The 16236-nt window shown below is 38.5% G+C and overlaps 1 protein-coding gene across 1 annotated transcript; it reads left to right on the forward strand.

The window, feature by feature from the left end:
- The first annotated feature begins 1054 nt into the window (after nt 1-1054).
- LOC110374943 (serine protease snake) lies at nt 1055-15376 on the forward strand. Its single transcript, XM_064043017.1, has 10 exons — nt 1055-1214; nt 3999-4096; nt 8947-9041; nt 9847-9980; nt 10567-10718; nt 11438-11550; nt 12042-12197; nt 13079-13208; nt 13595-13726; nt 14519-15376. Exons 1-10 carry the CDS (start codon nt 1154-1156, stop codon nt 14687-14689), a joined length of 1242 nt encoding a protein of 413 aa, XP_063899087.1. The 5' UTR covers nt 1055-1153; the 3' UTR covers nt 14690-15376.
- The last annotated feature ends 860 nt before the right edge of the window (nt 15377-16236 follow it).

Below are 16236 nucleotides of genomic sequence, written 5' to 3' on the forward strand. Positions count from 1 at the left end.
AACACTAGCCTGTAACACTAGGATGCAGTGAAAGGGAGGGAAAGTATTCTTTTGGGGCTGTCCTTTTGTAATTTTAACGTGATAATATACTTATCAAATTATTATTAGCCTAGTTTTGAGTATATGATTTTGACTAATCGTGGACAGATACATTTTTTGACAAATCTTGATGGAAAAGTGTTCCTATCACTTTCCGGCTTGACGGGTAAAAATCTACGATCAGGAAACCCAAGAGATATTAGTTAACAATAATATCTTATAGTTAATTTTAATGGAGCAATTAAGTGAGTCACTTAAGTAACTGACGTAGAAAGAACGCGTTAAGTTTTATAAAGAACTTGTTTTTTTAATTTGTCTTACTCATTGTAAAGGTGCTGACAGAATGATGTTATTTCTGAATACACGTAGGTAGGTGAAATACGTCATCATCTTCCAGCCCTGCGCCTGACCTTCTTCATGGCATTTCCGCTATCTTTCCTTCCTCCGTGATGTGCGCCAAATAACTGTGCATTTCTGAAGTTAGCCATTTTACATCTCAACCATGCGCATTACTGTAAAGCAATATCCAAAATCACTAAAGCAAACTTGGCTCCATTTTAACCGACAAAATAAAAGTCCAATTTCTTAAAAAAGCGGTTTACTTTGAAACTTATGAATGTGGATGGAGAGGAAGAGGAAGACCTAAGAAAAGATGGATGGATTTCCTGAAAGATGACATGAATAGGAAGAGAGTGAGTGTCTGTATGACGAGTGACAGGGGAAAATGGAAGAGGATGACATATTGCGCCGACCCCAAGTAAAATTTTGAACAGGACAGGAGGAAGAAGAAGACTTTCAAACTTAAACTTAAAAAATCATAGTTAGTATTACAGTTATTTTATGAAAAACTGACGTTTTATATTGACGGCAAAATCAAGCACGGAAAATAATATGACGAGAACTAACCGCGAACAAAACTAGTACATACCTATATATAAAATGAATCAACAAATTGATAATATAGTCACATCTTTATAATATTATACAGTCAACTGTCTGGCTATATTCAGTAACTAATATACAGCGTAAGACAACACACGCGCGCGTTTTGCAAAAAAAAAAATCTTTTCCATATTTTTTTGTGTTTCAAATGTGCTATTAATACACAAAAACTATGTATTTAAAACAATTTTGTTTGTTTCTGTGTTTTTGGACGATCTATGCGGAGTTTGAAGGTATATATTTTTTTTTATTTTAGTATCAAATGTTTTGTTTTTTTGAGGTTATCAACCTTGAACTATGTGTTTGTCAAAATACTGTTTTTTTTTGTTGCTGGTAGTGTTTTGTTTAACCTACATATTTTTTTGTTTTGCTTGTGTTAGGTACATGTTTTAAGGTATAGTTTTCACGTGGACATTAGTACCTACCTACATTCGATTATTTTGATGATTATACGGTTCTTCAAACCATACAGACAGAATTGTGTTGCTGGGGAGTTTGTTCCACCACTTCTTCTTCCCAGCAAAAAACACATAGGAATTGGTGAAGGGCGGGTGTTTTGGGGGCTGTCGTTTGTAAAGACCTTCAAAAAGTGCTGATTTTCAGCCTACTTTAAATAAATGACTTTTGATTAACATTTTTATAAAGACTTATATTATGTAGGTATCTAACACAAGCGATTATTTGTTTGTATCCTAAATACTCCTAAACTTTTATACTGATTTGAAAAAATATTTCACGTTGGGAAGCTACTCTATTCCTGGGTGACAGGCTATATTTTATGCGGGTACGGGAAGAAATTTTCTAGGGACGTGGGTTGAACTGAGAAAAAAACTAGTACCAATAAAGATAGAGGTATATTTGATTTGGTGAAGTACCTACCCATACTTTAAGCTTTTTTATAAATATTTGTATGTGTAATGTTTTTTCTTGTTCGGTAAGTAAGTATTTGTACCCACTGCTTCTTTTGAGTGCATTATAAATAATCTATACTAATATAAGACTGACGCGTTTATTTGATTGATTTTATCACGTTGACCTCAGGAAGCTCAGAAGCGTGTAGCCTTGCTTGATAAACGGGCTGAAATATTTTTTTCAAATCGAAACACAAAACCTGGTACATACGCGGCCTATGACGGTACACGACGGTTTTTAGTCAATAAGAGTCTGACTTCTAACCTACCGCTGCTAACCCACAGCGGGAGGGGTCATTTAATGATTTTTGGCGTCGTTAATATTATCTATCCAGATGCGCGCAGTAGTTTCCACGCAACACAGGCAAAACTGCGGAGGAAAGTTAGTTCATAATATTAATCAGGTTCACTAGGACATTCGTACAGGTTTATTTGATAAGTACCGTAAGATACTTGACCAACTTCAGCTTATCGGTTAGCGGTAAAAAACACCGGTAAAATGCAATTCGGACTTTCTCAATTATGGTTCCTTAAAATCTTCAGCCTTTTTATTGTCCCACTGCTGGATACTGGCTTCTTCTCATACAGGGAAGAATTGAGCGTTAGGGTCCAGAGACAGACCGGCTCGGAGAGCAACGGCGGGCATTTTTGGTGGATTGATGGTATCAGACTTTATAGTCCAGGTTTCTTTAATATGTTTCCCTTCACCTTTACTCAGTCAGTTATGTGCAAGATTATATTGATGTCTATTGATGTATGTATGATTCAATGATATGTGTATGATAGTCACTGAGAAGTGACTATAACTTAGAATTGCTTAAAGTCAATATTTCTTATCAGGTTTTTAAGTAGGTAGCTGTTTGTCTGTCAACCTTTCACGTAAAAAAATCCGGACCGATTGCAATATTTTGTTTGATAGGAACACTAGTCCAGAACCTATTCGTGGGGAACAACTAGTGCCTAAACGCATTTTTTTTTTTGCATTGTGGGTTTTCCCAAGACCGAACGAGGTCTGTCCTAAGATATGAATGTATTGATAAACTGTTAACCTGCTATCTTAAAAAATAAGTCTAGTGTTTAGGTCTCTGATAAGAAATTAAATACTCATTTCTGTTTTTACCCTCTTTTTGTTTTGTTTTACTTCTTATTGTATATCTTTGTTTGCCCTAAATAAATGGTTTATCTATCTAAATACTAAAAGATTTTGTTGGTAGGTAAGCGTAACTACATATTAAAAAAACTTTTTTACCAAAAAGTAACCTTACATTGTCGTTGAGCCACAAATTAAGCGCAGCTTGTGTCTTGTGGCTCTAAATGCGATAATTAGTCTTAATATTATAAAACTAGCTTCTGCCAGCGGTTTCACCCGCATCCCGTGGGATCTACTTCCCGTACCGGGATAAAAAGTAGCCTATAGCCTTCCTCGATAAATGGGCTATCCAACACTGAAAGAAATTTTCAGAGTTTTAATCTATACCAATATACAGTATATTTAATATACTGTTTAATCTATACCAATATTATAAAGCTGAAGAGTTTGTTTGTTTGAACGCGCTAATCTCAGGAACTACTGGTCCGATTGGTGTCAAAGAGGAGGACTTACAATTACGTACGTAAAGATATCTATCGAACCTGGGCAACCCGATACCTCTTGGCAAGACTGGTTTTCAAAATTAATTTCATATTTTTGACTACCTGCATCGAATTTCAAAAATGTTTAAATGACAGCCGGGATCCTCCAAATTAAAGTGCTTTCCGAAAATTGCGTGTTTCTGAACTCGTTTTGGCATAACGGTCGCTTTATTGGTTTCAAGAAAATTTTACAAAGCAGCCCAAAGTCTGAAAGTTGGTGATTGACACACCCGTGCATCAGAGAGCACGTTAATTTCGGTCCTGCGCCTGATCTCTCTCCGGTGGTGTTGGATTGTCATCCCATCGCGCTATGAGAGTGAAGGAATAGTGAGTGCACCTGTTTCCAAGCAAATGCTCGTGCACTATAACATGTCCTGCGCAGTTGGCTGATCTCCTTACAGAACAGTAGCCTAAGCTAAATATCGGTCCCTAGTACATTATAATACCTATATATGTTGTTTTTTCTAATTTCAGGTGAATCCTGCGTTAAAGATGGCATGACTGGCGTCTGCACGGTCTTAGGTCAATGTAGGACAGCCATTGAAGACATCAGAAATAGGAGAAACCCTCAGGTAATTACTTCTACTTCATCCATCCATCCTCCTGCCTTTCCCTGCCCTTATCCCAATCTTATTTGTGGTTGGAGCAGCATGTTTCTTTCTTCTTCAATATTCTTCTATCTGCCGTATATTTCTAGCCTTGTCGTCTTTCACACAATCCATCCATCGTTTTTTCGGTCGTCCTCTTCTACCATATCCATAATTGTAAGTAGATGTTTTATCTCACGAAAGCATGTGAGACTCACCTGTGTGCGTAAATGTAAGTTATCTTTCGGTGTACTCGCGCAACAGTATCAAAATTTCTAAAATGTCCGCGAAACTGCAATGTATTTGCATGTTAATTGTAGAAACCGTGAAAGTTTCACACCATCAGGGTACTTTCATACTTAGAAAACTGTCTGCACTTCAAAAATTTTCTGTATTTTCACCCGTTCGATCGAGTCTGGGAGTTGGCGGTGTGACACCCCCATACCTGTACTGGGATTCTATAAAACTCGATCAACAACTCGCATTTCACTTCGATTCGTAATGTCATTTCAAACTTTAGGGGAGGTAGGGGAGGGATGGGCACTTTTTCACAATTTATTGCATAAAAAATCAGATTTTACAGATCATTATCAACTTTTATTGCCATTTCTTATATTCGGCTAGATATAATGAAAGAGCTTTCCTAAAAATTACAATCAGTTTCAACATTACGAGATATTTAAACGGTTTTATTTAGCTCACCCCGTTTGTTTTATTATTTATTCTTGGATCAAATTTAGTAATTCAAATTTCACCCTCTTCCTGTCAACCGATTGGTCTGAAATTTTGTATACACCTTTAATTAAATCCAATATGGCCGCCGGCACAAAATGGCACAGCCCCTTGCTTTGCCTTTCTTGCTGATTTTGAGGAAACCTTATATATTTTTTTACTACGGCCGGATTGTTCAGAGCTTCCACTACTTCATTTATGCAACGAGATGCAGACGGTTGCGATAAATAAGTTCTGATGCCCTCTTTAATAACCTTCTGGTAACTGCCACTAGCCAAGAATGATAAAGTACATAGTATCTGTGAAACAATAAATCAATAAAAAATGTAATACCTACTTTATCTGGATTTAGTGAAAACAAAATTGAGACCAATTTGGTTATTTTCATGCTTAAGAGAATACCAATATTATAACTGAAGTACAGAGGCTTTTGAAAACATATCAGCTGGCGGGGAAACCACATAAAGGGAATACTCCTTATTAAGAACTAAGTGTTTTTCTTATTATTGTGTGCTTGATTACAATTTTTCAACTATAAACTGTGTCAATACTTACTTTTACACGAGTTGTAAGTCCTTTGCCTCGACGTTTTGTGGGCTTTATCAGGGGCAGTAAATCAGACTCCAGTTGGTCAATTAGCTCCTTTGACAATCTATATATGCTCACATAGTCATCATCGCGAGTTAATAAAGGTAAACTACGAATTCTAGCAGATTGTTGACGCTTTTCTAAATTATCTAAAGCATGAGTTTCTTCTAATAAAGATTTAAGCAAAAACATTCAAGCCATCGTTAAATGTAGGCACTTAATCACTTTAAAACACTTAGAACTTTATTTAAACACTATTTTAAATATAATAGTCTCTAGATCAAGTTGGCAACGGTACCTGAAACAAGATTCTATAAAGGATTTTTCGCGCAGATTTATAACCTCACAAATTTTCACTGACGAAGAAGAGCAAAAATTTACAAATTATACATTACATGGTATGTCCAAGCCTCCCTACCATAGAGAGCATTGGACACTTTTGACTTAGTTTATGAAAAAAAAATCGGTAAAAAAACTTTTAAGTTAAACGGTTTTATCTTATGTGCACTGAAAACTAGAAAATAAAAAATAGTTACTTACCTGTCAACCTACGTAGGTGGTCCCGGTCATATTAGACTAAAATAAAAACGTGGGGCCCATTAACTATTGCTGTAGTACTCTCTTCTAAAGGTATAATAGGTGTGGATTGCATCGACTTACTATAATTGTAACTGGAGATTTTGACAATCAATAATTAATAATAGAAAATACACATACCTTTCATTAGTTTTCTCTTTATAACGATCCGAAACCGCAACAAAATATTTAAGTACTTTTACGAGTGTTTGTTCTTGACATCTCACAGAAATGACAGATAGTCTATGGATGAACACCGTTACCAGTCGGTAACGTAAACTACCCAATTAAAAAAAAACAAAACTATGATCAGAAATCAGAATAAAAGGACCCCCCTTTTATTCTGATTTGATCATGTCTCCCAACTGCCCATCTCTCCCCTACCTCCCCTATAGATAGACAGATTTTGACAAATCTGTCAAAATCTCGACTTTGATTTAGTTCAACTTGTCAACACGCTCGATAGTGAAGCGCTAGTGTAGTTTGACAATGTCAATCACGAAACTTTAAGGTAGAATTCCGTGGGTCGCGATTGTCGCAGCCGCGCGCGACAAAAGTCAACCTATGAAAATGTATGGCACCGCTGCCGAGGGCTGCGACAGTCGCGCGCGGACGACGAATTTCGTGAGCCGCTCGCGGCCGTACGCTTCTCAACATGGTCTAGCGCTTAATAACATCTATAGAATTTTAGTAAAACCAGAATTAAATTTTTGACAATGCCGCGAGCAGCTTACGAAATTCGTCGTCCGCGCGCGACTGTCACGGGCCTCGACAACGGTGCCATACATTTTCAAAGGTTGACTATTGTCGCGTCCACGGAATTCTACCTTTAGATCGAAGTCGAAGTGAGAGTGATGTCGAAGTGAGTTGTGATATTTTATAGAATCGACATGCTGAAAGGGCACGAAAAGCACGAAGATTTGAGAAAACTAATATTAGGGCTTGTTAGGTGACTGCCTATCTGACCTCCTCGACCCACTTGCGCGGGCAACCCCTTGGTAATACTAGTTGTCAGACTTTTTGGCTTCTGACTACCCGTAACGACTGCCGAAGATGTTCAACTGACGTAATAATATACATTAATTAAGATATAGGTTTTTAAAGTTTAATTATACTGATATCATTATTGCTCCATGGTAATGGTTAAGCTCGCCATTGTACATTATCTCTCTGTATTCAGTGTGTCTCTCTGTATTTATGTGTGCAATAAAGAAAGAATAATAGAATAATAATACTCCAGAAAGCCGCAATTCTCAACACCTGTCGTATCGTCAGAAAGTTCATGCAGTTGGATGAACATGGCATAACACCACACACACAGTAAATACACACTACACACTACATTTACTTGGCACCCGCCCGTAAATGTAGTCAAAACTAGCCAAAAGGCTAAGAAACAGAAATGTTTACCCTAAATAATAATTCCAGGCAGAATTTATATACATACATAATACTATCTATATTGGGAAGGTAAAATAATATTATAAACACAACAAAGACACAGATTTATATGAAAAATACTTATACATAATATAATATTATGTATTGTAATTTATTTTCCTTTAGGACAAGATAAAGTAGTAGGTAAATAATAACAATGTAAATACGAAAATAGGATTATTGAAATAATTTATGTTTATATTTACTATTACAAAGGGTATTATGTAATGGAATTAAAAACAGGATAATATAGAAATATTGATATAACTAAACCACTTTTATATAACTATCGTTATATATTATTTAATTAGGTTAATTCAAGTTTTAATCTATTTGTAACGACTAAAAGGCACGTGTCTCATTTAAGATTAATTACCATTAAACCAGATTCTGAATTGTGATTCCGAAGAAATTCTGACATCTTAGACACCAATGACTGTGTTTCGGATGGCACTTTAAACTGTAGGTCCCGGCTGTCATTGAACATCCTTGGCAGTCGTTACGGGTAGTCAGAAGCTAGTAAGTCTTACCGAGGTGTATTGGGTTGCCAGGGTAACTGGGTTGAGGAGGTCAGATAGGGCAGTCGCTCCTTGTGGCACACTGGTACTCAGCTGCATCTGGTTAGACTGGAAGCCGACCCCAACATAGTTAGGAAAAGGCTCGGGAGATGATGATGATCACAAAATACGCGATCAAGTAGTTTCTTTGTAATTTTACAAACAAATAAATTACGTATAAAACCATTCTTTTGTGGTTTTAAATAATACTTTTAATCGTCTTCTTTTGTTCTGTAGGTTAAACAAAGTTATACCACAGATGAAATAATATTGGGTTTTTCCGTACCTACCTACGTAATTTCTAAGTATACCCGATAAGACTTTTAAGGTAATATGCGAGCCTTAATGGGAGGTTTTAATGTGTAAGCTATTTATTGAGGAAAATAAGAGTTAATTATTCAGCCACCACTTGCCGCACTCGGATAAAAGGCATTGTCTTTTCAAGTGACCGAGTATCTGTGTACACTTATTTAAATCAGTAATTTTGACTTCTACTTATCGAGTGAGCTGCAGGTTTAATCACCTAACTAGCACTAGGGTCAAGGTTTTCTCAAATCCGCCTGACGGCCTCTGACGTGGAATTGTAACAACGACTGCTACTGAGTAGCATTCGGGGACGCCGGCGAGACGTGCCCTCCCAGGCACAGGCCGACAACTTACAGACTTCTAGCTCCTCAATACTATAGTAGCTCCGGGTGAACTACCTGTCCCGAGGGAACTACCTGTCTACCTGTTCCCGCACCTGGATAAAAGGAGACTTCTTATATGTTATTTATATTAAGATAAGCACGAGGGTGTAACACCGCAAACAAATAGACTTCCAACTTTGTGCTGAAGTGATTTTGGCCTGACCCGAGAACTAATTTTGGATTTAAGCGCGACGGAGATATACTTACCATCCTATATTTCAAAGGAAATTAATATCTTCTGTCTATTCTACAGATATGCTCGTTCAAACTTTCGGATCCAGTAGTATGCTGTCTAGACGGAAGAGCTAACCCAGTGCCTATGCCTCCACCCTTGACGACCACTAGACGGTAAGAAAATGTCCATAATATGTATAAAAACATCAAAAATGTATACTAGCATTAGCAAACCCGGCGAACTCCGTTTCGCCAGCAGGTGGCTTCGTTTTACATTAATTCATGCTATGTATCAGAGATGGCGCTGTATGTGAACAAAGAAATAGAGTTTCCCGCTTTTCTGTTGAAATTCCTGAATTTTCTTTGCTATAAACCTCACGGAGCCCGAGACCTTTCCAACGAATGCAAAACCGTGGAAATCGGTTCGTGCGTTCTGGAGTTATAGCGTCAGGAAGGAAAACCCGACTTATTTGTATATAGTACCTAGATTATAAAACTGAAGAGTTTGATTGTTTATTTGCTTGAAATCACAAGAAAACAGCCTGTTAATAATTCTACTTTCTAATAATATTATAACTGAGAAAGTTAGTGAGAATGTATAGATGTAAGTTTGTTTTTCTTTCACGCAAAAACCGCTGGACTGATTTGGTTGAAATTTGGTATGTAGATAGTTGATACCCTAGATTAACATATAAGCTACTTTTTATGAACACACAAGGAATGTATTATTTAATTATAGTTATCGACACGAATCTTGAGCTCTAACCTACATCTGCGCAAAAGTGATTTATTAGCAAAGAACCAATCCCGAGTGACGGCTATGACGCGATGCACTGCGGGCCAATCACCGCTTTAGCCCGCCCCCGCGCTTCATACCACAAAAGGGACCCAATAAATTACTTCTGCGTAGGTGAAGGTTAGAGCTCAAGATTCGTGCCGATAACTATAATTGAATAAAAGAATAAATATATTCTTTCAGGCCAGTAGTAACAACAACTACGGAGTATACTCCACCAACGTATGATTATCACGACGTAGGAGGCCAGAGCTCGCAGTGTGAAGATATCTCCCCCACCCTGACTGCCCCCAAGACGGGACAGAAGGCTTTTGATAGTGAGTAGACCGTTTTCTTCTCTGTAAAAGAACGAAAGAAAGAAAAAAGCATTTATAAGCATAACACAAATAGGGGGAAAGAGTATCATCTACTGAGCCTTTTCCCCACTATGTTGGGGTCGGCTTCCAGTCTGTCTGGATGCAGCTGAGTACCAGTGTGCCACAAGGAGCGACTACCTATCTGACCTCATACGGGCGTATATATAATAAGGACGTTAAAAACTGAGCGACAGAATTTTGCCGATCGAATGAGATTATGTGATAAATGAAATTTCAGTAACATACATTTTCAATAATAAATTAGTAGTAGTTCTTTACGTTTACTTTTTCGGAACTCTCAAGCATAAAACTCGACTTGAGCTGGTCCTCCTAAAAACTGCGATTCGGAATAACATATTTATTTTATCATATTATCAGTATTTGTTGTTACAACGGCAACAGAAATACATCTTCTGAGAACAACTGTCTAACTATCATGGTTCATGACATACAGTCTGGTGACAGACGGACAGCGAACCCTTAGAAATAGGGTCCCACTTAACTCTCTGGGTCCAGAACCCTAATAAATCCAATCTTTATATTACAGAGTGCATCGAATACCAGGAGAAGTACATATACCCCTGTGAGAAGGGCATGGCCCTCACCGGAGGGATGACCAGGGGCAAGCACTGCTACCACACTGCTGACGATCTCATCATCGGAGGAGTTGATGCTGCTCAGTACGAGTTTCCTCATATGGTGAGGGATTTTACTGTTCTTCATCATTATCAGCTCACCGCAGGGCAAACAGGGATTTCACTATTCTTCATCATCATCATCAGCTCACTTGCTGGGCAAATGCCTCCTCTCCTAGTTCGGAATAAAATCTGACAACCAGTAACACTGAGGGTTTGCTAGCTAACTGGGCTGAGGGAGTCATATAGGCAGTTGCTCCTTGTAGCACAATGGTATTCAGCCGCATCTTTTTAGACTGGAAGCCTAGGTTGGCTTCATTAAGAAAAGCCTAGGCAGATGACGAATGATGATCATTGTCTGACCTCCTCAACCCAATTAGCTAGACCACCTGATGCCTCTTAGTAAGACTGGTTGCCAGACTTTCTGATTACCTGTAACGACTGACAAAGATGTTCAGAATTACAGCTGAGACACACCAATTTCAAACTCGCCATGACGAAGATGGTCTCCCGTTGCCAAGCGTTGCTTAATCTCATGATAAGTAGACCCAGTGACTTATTCTACTACTTAGCCATGAACTCCTCAATTCATGCATTCTTGCAGATATCCAGTCTAGTATGACTAATAAAAGGCGTCGAAAAATTGGTCCTCATCGACCTTTAGTAGTTTTAAGTTTCCCTTTTATGTAAATATTGATTTAGTTTATTTTCATAATGTACATATCGCCTTTCTTTTAAATAAAATTGACATTTGAGTCTAATATCTCATTGTTCTGGTTCCAGGTGATGGTGGGCTACGGAGACACAATCGAAGATCTCCAGTACCTCTGCGGTGGATCCCTCATCAGTGAGAAGTTTATCCTCACTGCTGGACATTGTATTTCTAGTAGGGACCTGTAAGTTTTGCATTTACTAACCTTATCAATGCGAAAGTAACTCTGTCTGTCGCGTTTTTACATACATATATATAACTACTGTTTAAAATTAGCACAACGCTCTCGTCATTCTTCTTTTAGAGTAGACCTGCCTTTGTGGATAAAATATCCCTATTCCATATTTTATATTAAGTAGCGGTTTCCCGTGGTCCCACCCGGGACCCGAGAGACCGAACAGATAGTAACCTATGTTCTTTCTCAGGCTCTAAACCATGTAGGAAGTTGCATTTGAGTAGATCCGGTACTTTTGGCGTAAACGCTGAACCTTCTAAATTCTGACGGTCAGTTACACCATTCAGCATAACGATAACCACTCTATATCCAGCTGTATACTTGTCAGCCATTGGTCAAATCGGAGATTTGACTACTGAAAATGATCAGTTATGGTTATGCTTAAATGGTGCAACCCACCGTGATATTAATAAGGCTTAATTATGTATTTCTTTTTCGAGGGGTCCTATAACCTACGTAGCAGTGGGTGCAATAAGCAGGGATGATGCCGCTGCAGACACGTCGAAGGTCTACAAAGTCAAGAATATTATCAAGCATCCAGAATACAGACCACCCAACAAATACAATGATATTGCTTTACTTGAGACTGAAAAAGAGTAAGTATTCAAAATCATCATCATCCTCCAAGCCCTTTTCCCAACTGTCACGGTCAGCTTCTAGTCTAACTGGATGTATATGCTTTACAAGGAGCGACTGCCCTATCTGACCCCCTCAACCCAGTTAGCCGGGCAACCCAATACCCCTTGGTTAGACTTATTGGCTTCTGACTACCCGTAACGACTGCCAAGGATGTTCAATGACAACCGGGACCTACAGTTTAACGTGCCATCCGAAACACATTCATTGGTGTCTAAGATATACTTAGAAAGTTCATACAAACTTAGAAAAGTGGCATTGGTACTTGCCTGACCCAGAATCGAACCCGCGCCCTAATACTCGAGAGGTTGGTTCTTTGCCCACTAGGCCACCACGACTTTTTCAAAATCAAAAATCGTCTATTTAATCTTGGCTGCGAAACAGCACTTTTCAAACGTCGATTTGCAAAAGACAGCCCCCAAAACGCCCGCCCTTCACCACTTTCTATGTGTTTTTGCTGTGAAGAAGAAGTGGCGCAACAAACTCCCTAGCAATACATATTAGTATCTGTCATATTCTTCGTATTATGTATTTTGTTTTTGGTAAGACGGGTCCAGTACATAAATGAGATCATCATGTGTATGTAGTTATTGGGGGCTTCCAGTCTAACTGGATGCAGTTGAGTACCAGTGTGCCGCATGGAGCGACTGCCTATCTAAACTCCCTCACCCCAGTCTCATGGGCAAACCGATGACTTTATGATCGACCCGTGTGGCTATTACTTCGCCACGAGCACCTTAGATCCACTAAAAGAGAAAAAACTCGAGATCCGAATTATTTTTTTTATACTTTCTCGACAAGGCCAGTTTCAAGATCACTGAAAAATATTTTAACATTTCAGAATCAACCTAAGCCAGTTCGTAGTGCCAGCTTGCTTGGACGTGGGTGATACCACCAATGATGGAAAGGTTCTGGCCACCGGCTGGGGTCTCACAGCTTATAGAGGCGGTATCTCCAACAGGCTGCAGAAGGTAGGTCCATTATCGTCTGCCTAGCCTTTTCCCAATTATAGGTCTGGTGTTGGCGATGTTCCATCCAGGTTAACAAGATGCAGCTTATTATGGACCAATAATAGTGTATGATGAGGTTCAGCCAGCGGTTTCACCCTTGTCCTATACAAAACGTGTGTTGTTGGAAACAATTTCGGGCACCCGGATATAAAGTAGCCCATAGTTTTCTTCGATAAGTGGACTGAAAGATTTTTTCAAATCGGGCCAGCATTTCTTTAGATTAGCACTTTTAAGCAAACAAAGAAACTCTCTTTTTTATATACTCGTTAGTAGTTTTATAATGTAAGGAGCTTTATTTAGTATCTTTATAATGTAAGTCATCATTTACTCTGACTTTACTTTTTCAGGTGACATTACACAAGTTTACAACTGAGGAATGTTCAGCCCAATGGCCGACTCATCGCAATATGAAACAGGGTTTCAGTCCGCAATCTCAAATGTGTTACGGAGACAGGACTGTTTCTAAGGATACCTGCCAAGTAAGTCTTCATCCGGCCTATTATGCTACTACTGGGTATAAGCCTCTTCTCCTTGTTCTTGAGTACCAGTCTGTCACATGCAGCTACTGCCTATCTGACCTCCTCAACCCAGTTACCCGAGCAACCCAATACCCCTACTAACTACGACTACCCGTAACGACAGCCAAAGATGTTCACTGACAGCCGGGAGCCACAGTTTTTGCAAGATATACATACTTAGAAAATACATACAAACATAGAAAAGTTGCATTGGTAATTGCTTGACATGGGACCGAACCAACACATTCATACTTGAGAGGTTGGTTATTCACCCACTTGGCCACCATAAGCTCTATCCATCATCATCTTCTGAGCCTTTTCCCTACTATGTTGAGGTCGGCTTCCATTCAAACCGGCTGCAGCTGAGTACCAGTGTTTTACAAAAAGCAACTGCTTATCTGACCTCCTCAACCTAGTTACCCTTTCAACCCAATACCCCTTGATAAGACTGGTAACCTCACCTCTCACCTGGTTTCTTAAACTTTCACAAAGCAGCCCTTAGTCTGGAAGTTGGTGATTGATTCACCCGTGCATCGGAGAGTAAATTTCGGTCCTGCGCCTGATCTCTTTCCGGTCGTGTCGGAGTGCACCTGTGTCTGCGCAAATACTCGTGCACTATAGTATGTTCTGCGCAGCTGACTGATCTCCTTGCATGAGAACAGCCGCCTTGGTTGAAATCGCCCCTAAACACTTTTACTACATTACTATTAATCTCACCAATACTGCAGTAATAACACTCAATACCTTTTTCAGGGTGACAGCGGCGGTCCAATCCAAGTGAAGAACAGAAAGATTAACTGCATGTACACAGTGGTCGGCGTGACGTCATTCGGCAGTGCCTGCGGGTTTGTGGGCAGCGCTGGTATTTATACTAGAGTCGCTAACTATATACCTTGGATTGAGAGTATTGTGTGGCCGAATTAGAAGAAAAATATTGAAGAGAACTTTCACACTGGCGGATTTTCTGATCGTCAAACTCAAAGTCGAATGGTTTTATTTCAAGCAGGCCTTTGCAGGCTCCCATAAAACATTGCAACCTAGCCTTGTCACTCAGAAAAAAACGAGCGGAAAATCCACTAGTGTGAAAGTGTTGGTACCTAAAGTTTCAGACTAGCGTTTAAAGGCAGTAACTTCATTTATGAATGTCTTATTCTAATGTGCACATCAAGCTACTCCAATTGAAAGATTCGTAATAAAATGTACGAATATGCCTTATGTATAACAGCCTTATGTATAAGATTACATTTATGTATATTTTGAATAAGCGAATAAGTGATGCTAGTTTTCAAAATTGCTTGTTATTCGTAAAACTTAGAGACTAAGATTTTCATCTTAAAATACTTTTATTTAAGGTAAAAAGAAAAAAAACAGTCTAATTGAGAATCTCTTCGTTAAAAATATATCTGAAAAGTGACTGATTTAACTGCCTTATTTTTTGCCTTTTTTCCAAAATATTTTATGTTTATAATACCACACTTCCTGTTAAAATATTAAAATATCATACTTAGTTTAGAAATCGTCAATAAAAAATGACATTAAAATTATAATTAATGAACAAAGTTATGTATTGCCATACTTATTTTTAAGATTAAAATATTTTTATACAAAGTGTTTGTTTGTTTTATTATTTAAAGTTCCTACCTACTACCCATTGTTTCCTACTACCATCTGATCTGCCTCGTCTTTTCCCTAAAATCGAAGTGCTGTGAAAAGAATTTATTTCCCATAAGTTTTTAATACTTCGTAAGCAAAGAGAAAAACGGGACCCTATCATTGAGACTTCGTTGTCCGTTATTTCGTCTGTCTGTCACCAGGCATGAACCGTCATAGACACATATGATAATAGTCGCTATAACAACAAATACTAAAAACTAAATAAAATTAACATTTTTGGAGGTTCCCATACAACAAATATGATTTTCTGGGGATTTTATGTAAAATGGTATGGATTATTTTCGTGAGCAAGTCAGACACGCACTTACCGCGGCGCTGATACATAAAAAGCCTACGAATTAACATGATGGGTTTTAGTCAGTAAGAGTCTGACACTCCTTCACACTGCACACACAGCGAGACCCCTCTTTTGATGTATGCCAATTAAAAAAAACTTCGGTCAATGTACTGAGTATAACAATTTTGTTGAGTTAACTTTAAAAAAAACATAAATAAATGCAGTTGGTTGACCAATCGACCTTCGATGACTTTTATGCCCGAGGAAAACTAAGTTAAATCCAGATATACAGGTAAAACAACATTTTAGCCATATGACGGAAGACCCGCTTTTTAGGGTTCCGTATGTCATATAATAAAGCCTTATCAAGAAACTGAAGAATTCACGCAGTCTTTACGGGTAGTCAGAAGCCAGTAAGTCTGACACCAGTCTAACCAAGGGGTATTGAGTTGCCCGGGTAACTGGGTTGAGGAGGTTAGATAAGCAGTCGCTCCTTGTAAAGCGCTGGTACTCAGCTGCA

The sequence above is a fragment of the Helicoverpa armigera genome, chromosome 30 (assembly GCF_030705265.1).
Source record: "Helicoverpa armigera isolate CAAS_96S chromosome 30, ASM3070526v1, whole genome shotgun sequence".
Classification (NCBI taxonomy): Eukaryota; Metazoa; Arthropoda; class Insecta; order Lepidoptera; family Noctuidae; genus Helicoverpa; species Helicoverpa armigera.